The following is a 5580-nucleotide window of genomic DNA, read 5'->3' on the forward strand; positions in this document are numbered from 1 at the left end:
TAGCGGCGCTCTCCGCAGCGGCCGCCGCCTGGCGTGGCGGCCGCAGATTCGCCACGGCCGCGGGCCCCCGGCTCCGCCCTCGCCGGGCGCATGGCGAGCCGCACGCCCGGCCGGGCACCGAGGCCTCATGGCGGCCGGGCCGCCGTCCCGGGGGGCCCCGTGTGCGCGGCCGCCTACCCTGACCGTCCGGTGGAGCTGCCCGCTCGCCTGCAGGCCGGCGCGATGCGGCGCCGCTTCTGGGGCGTGCTCAACTGCCTGTGCGCCGGCGCGTTCGGGGCCCTGGCCGCCGCCGCCGCCAAGCTGGCCTTCGGCAGCCAGGTGCGGCCCGGGCGAGGGAAGGGGGTGGGGCGGGCGGGGACCGGGGCTGCCTGCGCCCCTGCGGGCCTGCGGGCCTGCGGGCCTTAGGCACTGCCCTGGGAGGGGGCTGCACTGCGCCGCTCCATTTAAGCCCCTGTGCCCCACCCAGCCCTTCTGCGCTAAGGTGGGATAGCTGGCTGCCCGCCTCCTCCGGTCCTTGGCAAGAGCTCTGACTAAGCGCCTGCAGAACGCTCTCGCTCTGGCTCCTCTCTCTCTGTCCTCTCCCCTCTCTCTCCTCTCTCCTCTATCTTCTGTCTCCAGTCTTAAGTCACCCTCGGCTTCACAGTCGTCTGCAGCCGAGAGCTCGACCCTGACCCTGACCCCTGACCGTGAGTTCATTTCACTCTGGACCTTGAAAGTTTTTCTCAGTCTTTTCCAGTAGTGGCCAGGCTTTCGTTCTCCACTATGTAAGTAGGCTGCCCGTGGCCCTTACGAGGTTCTTCTGTAAAGTCATCCCTTTCCAAAAGACTACTTGGGTGTACATGGAAGAAAACCCTACCCGTTCCTACGGGCAAGCTGCTCTCTGCCAGTCAAGGTCTGCATATCCTTTGTAGGAGACTTGTAAAGCCCCACAGGCTGTGCTCTGTAGCTGCAGTGACACTTTCTCCTGCAGGTGAACATTGCCTTCTGTGTCTTAGGCATTTTTGCCATGGCAAGCACCAATTCTCTGATGTGGACCTTCTTTAGCCGGGGCCTCAGTTTCTCTATGTCTTCAGCCATTGCATCTGTCACAGTGACTTTTTCAAACATACTCAGCTCGGTGAGTAGCCTGGCAACCTTCTGCTTGGGGTTCTGAGTGAGTTGTCCCTGGGAAACCCCTGCTTTTCCAGGCTCTGGAAAGGACAGGAAGTAAAACAGGTTGGATTGGCTCCAGTCAAGGAGCAGCTAAACATGGAACACTCGGGAGTGAACCCTGAGTGTCACTCTGGGCTGACCTCATCTGAAGTCCCTTGGCCTCTCAGAGCTCCCAGAACCCTAACATTAGCTATGGGGTTGGGGGTGGGGCAGCTGGTGAAGGTTCTTTGTGGAAATCCAAGGTCAACAAGGTGGAGGGAATCCAGTCAGTCCTGAAATGGAAGGGAGGCGGCCTCGCTTGGGTTTACGATCAGTTTATGATCAGTACTGGCTGTGTGCTGGCCTCTGCTGGGCCTCAGTGTTCAATTACGGTAGCCCCTGGCTTCCACAGAGGAGACAGAAAGAAGCACATGGATTGATCTGATGAAGGTGGGAGCTGCTTGGGAAGCACCAGACTTTGGCCCCTTCAAAAAGAAGTCAGCCACCAAGGAATGGTGGAGCTGACCAGGGTAGGCCAAGTGCCTTACGGCTTTCTCTCCCACAGGCTGTCTTAGGCTACATGCTGTATGGAGAGTGCCAGGAGGTCCTGTGGTGGGGAGGCGTGTTCCTCATCCTCTGTGGGCTCACCCTTATCCACAGGACGTTACCACCCACCTGGAAGGCAGGCAAGCAGTGACACCAGCTGGCTGGACAGACCACTTTAAAGATAGCCATGGCGCCCAGCTGCTGGCTGACAAGTAGGACTGCTTCCAGGTGACCACAGGCAGATGCCAGACAGCTGCTGGCCTCTGACCGCCTCACACCTGGACGAGGGAAGCATTAGCTCCGATAAGAGGCAGATAACCACCACAGTCTGAAGACCAAGTCCTTGTTTGAGTCTTGTGTGCCAGGGCTACTCAGTGAGTCCTGGAAGACTCTGATCTAAGGGATGCTCAGCAATGTGGCAAGTACTGAAAACATCCTGTGATTTTAGTCCCACTACCTGACCAGGCCCTTCACATACCCTGGAATCGGCAGCTTGCAGGGCAGTGTGTCAGTCTGTCCTGCCTATGACTCCACAACAGAAGAAAACTTGGGCTAATAAACGCTTATTTAAAGCTATTGTGTATGGAATCTCAATTCTTTCCAACCTGGGGGTAAGGGCCTGCAGCCAGGTAGCTGAGTTCTCAGAATGGGGTAGGGAGAAGGGGATTGTGTGTCCTGCCTCTGTCAGCCCAGTCTGCCTATCTCTAAGCCTCATTCTTAATCCTCAAACCTCTTGCCCCTCACCTCAGCAAGTCAAGCCCAGAGAGATCAGTGGTAAAGAAACTGTTCCGCACTCTAACAAGTCTCGAAACGCCCTTGTCACTAGCCACTTCCTTGTCTATGAAGGCCTCATGTCCCATGTGACAGTCTGTTCTGAGCCCTTCATTCTACAGTGAGGAAGAAAGTCATTTAGGCCCCATAAGGGTGTGTTCTTGGGAGGGCCGGGCACCCATCAAGACCAAGCAGGAGGAGCTGGAGAGATGGGTTGGCAGTTAAAACAACACTTGTTATTTTTGCAGAGGACTTGGGTTCTAGTTCTCACCCCCACGTGGTGGCTCAGAGCCCTCCGTAACTGCAGTTCTAGCACATGTGACGCCCTCGCCTGACCTCTCCTAGCACCGGGTGCACACATGGCCTCAGATGTGTGCAGACCATCACACACATAAAATAAATTAAAAAAAACTTAAAAGCATGGAAGGTGGCTGAGAGCCACTGGGAGGGACTCTCTGAGAAAGCCACCATGCACTCAGAAGTACGTCCTGTGCTCAGGGACTCTGCCTCCATCTAGATGCCGGCTGAAGGCTTGATGTTGGCTGCTTCACAGACATGGAAGAACCCAGGATCAAGATATTTCTCTACAGGGAGCATGAATCATTTTCTGAAAAGCAGGAAAGTCTGTCTCTGGGATCACCCGAGAAGACTGGGAGAGTTCATATCTTTGTAGCAGAGAGTAGTCCTTTCGCAAAAACAATAAACTACAAGACAATGTTTGTCTTTCTGATGTCCATCCCAGATTATGGCCTGAGTTTTATTTTGTTTGCTTCGGAGCTGGAGATTTGACATCAGGTTCTATAGCCTGTGGCCCTGATAGGGAAGTTACCATTTTCTGTTCTTTTTATTTACTTATATTTTAAAGGGTCCAACTCAGCAGCTTTTAGTATATCCACAAGGTTTTCAACCATCATCATTAATTCCAGAACATCTCTGACTACTCAAAGTCATACCCATCAGCAGTTACTCTCTGTCTCACCCCCCATTCATACCTTGCTATCACAGATGTTTGTTTCTATGAATTTACTTATTCTAGACATTTTATATGATGGGGATTTTTATGGTTATTAGTATCTGACATTTTTTTCACTTAAAATGCTGTTAATAAGGTGTGATACTAATGTAGCACATTTTAATGCTTCATTCCTATCCGTGGCTTAGTCTATTCTACCTTGCAGGAAGGCCGTTTTGTCTATGCATTGAGATCATGTGTTGGACAAAGGTTTTTTTTTCTACTTTGGGGCCATTATGATTTGGGTACAAATATTAGTATTCAAGATGTTTTCTGGAAATACGATTTCAACCCTATTGAGTATAGACCTAGAAACTGAATTACTAGGGTACATAATAACCCATTTTAACTTGGTCTTTTGGTTTTGCTCTTATTTTTGAGACAGGCTTTTCATATGTAGTCCTTGCTAGCTTGGAACTTGCTATATAGACCTGGTCCCCAAACTACTCAGAGATGCATGTGTGCCTGCTTCCTGAGTGCTAGGACTCCTGTGCAGCTCCTTAAGGAGTTGCCATAGCAGCCACACTACTAAACAGCCCAGCCATCCAAGCATGAGTGTCCTAATTACTCCACTCCCTCAGCAACACTATTATTAATCCTTTTCAGTTTCTGCATTGATTGTACAGTAATTAACATTTTATACAGATAAAATACTTTGATCATACTTGGTCCCCACCTTTGTTCATCTTGTTTTGTTTTTGTTTATCTTTTTGTTACAGCTATTGCTTTAGTTTCTTTCCTAGTAGTTGTGATAAAATGCTCTTGACAAAATCAGCTTGAGAAAGGGTTGATTCTGGCTCAGTTCAGGAACTGATGGGCACATCACTCAAGAGTGGAAGCAGTTGGCCCATTGCACCCACAACTAGGAAGAGAGAGATGAGTGTTTGCTGCTGCTCAGCGCCTTTCCTAGACTCCAGGCAGGGAACGGAACCAACCACATTGGAACCATCCACCTGCATTCCCAGTCCCATCTGCTGACTCAGGAGTCTGTGGGCTAACCGTTAACACCGGCACAGCTACCCTAGCGGCACCTTCTGTGGCTCTCAGTCACATTTCCATGGTGAGTACCTGTATCAAGCATTTTTCCTGTTTATATCAGTTATTTTTGTATCTTCTGTGGAAACATGGTTTTGGGGGGTCTTTGAAAAAATTAGGCTTGGGGAATCTTGATATGGTTTATGACGATCTCATTATGGAGTTCAGGCTGACCTCAAAGTCATGGCAACCTTGCTGCCTTAGCCTTTCAAGTGCTGTGATTCTAGGGATGAGCCACACGGCGGGCTGGGCTTGAGGATCTAGTGTAAACACCACTTTGCCTCGGTCTCTGCAAGGAACTGGGTTAGAGATCACCCCTACTCTTGCCTCGGGTTCCTAGGTGCTGTCTAGGAAGAAAAGCTGCAGCTTGGAAAGCGAGGCAGCCCTGAAGTGGGTAAGACAGAGGGCAACAGGCCTGAGATCCTCAGCCCCACGCCATGCTTCAGTTTCTGCCCAAAGGGAGCGGCTCAGGCACTCCTGGCCAGAACGCCCTACACACAGCCCTGCCTTGGTAGCCCTTCACCGCCCAGAGCTGTTTGTGATCTCTCCTCACAGTCACATTACCAAAACCCAGTCCACGCTTAGACCGCCCTGTAGTGGCGAGGTCATGTCAGCTTGATTCGGGCTAACGTCAGCAGAGAGCATGGAACCTTAAGGGAGAACATAAAGCCTGGAGGTGGCACATGCCTTTAAACCTTTAATCCCAGCACAGGAGGAAGAGGCAGGTGGATCTCTCTGAGTTTGAGGCCAGCCTGGTCTACAGAATGAATTCCAGGACAGCCAGGGCCACAGCAATATTAACCCTAATAAAGATAAAAGCTTCGGTCCTGGATACAAAAGGACGGAGATCCATCTGGACCACGGGCCCTGCCTGGGCACCTTCCAGGGCCCTGTCTTCCGGTGAGAGCCTGCTCTGTCTTTAGGCCTCCCTAGAGAGGAAGGGAGGTGTGTGTGCTCTATGGTGTGTGTGTACTGTGTGGTGTGTACTGTGTGGTGTGTGTGTACTGTATGGTGTGTGTGTACTGTATGGTGTGTGTGTACTGTATGGTGTGTGTGTACTGTATGGTGTGTACTGTATGGTGTGT

General features: G+C 51.5%; 2 protein-coding genes across 2 annotated transcripts in view; both read left to right on the forward strand.

Annotated features, from left to right (window-relative positions):
* Nucleotides 1–37: 37 nt before the first annotated feature.
* Nucleotides 38–2253, forward strand: Tmem42 (transmembrane protein 42). Its single transcript, XM_055601676.1, has 3 exons — nt 38–318; nt 971–1117; nt 1697–2253. Exons 1-3 carry the CDS (start codon nt 91–93, stop codon nt 1826–1828), a joined length of 507 nt encoding a protein of 168 aa, XP_055457651.1. The 5' UTR covers nt 38–90; the 3' UTR covers nt 1829–2253.
* A 3084-nt stretch (nt 2254–5337) lies between these two features.
* Tgm4 (transglutaminase 4) overlaps nt 5338–5580 on the forward strand; it is a 33878-nt gene continuing 33635 nt past the window's right edge. Inside the window, exon 1 of the mRNA XM_055601700.1 lies at nt 5338–5395. The gene's annotated coding sequence lies outside the window, so the exon portion shown is untranslated. The remainder of the gene's footprint in view (nt 5396–5580) is intronic.

This window comes from Psammomys obesus, unplaced genomic scaffold (assembly GCF_907164565.1).
Source record: "Psammomys obesus unplaced genomic scaffold, mPsaObe1.curated_primary_1811, whole genome shotgun sequence".
In the NCBI taxonomy this organism is placed as follows: Eukaryota; Metazoa; Chordata; class Mammalia; order Rodentia; family Muridae; genus Psammomys; species Psammomys obesus.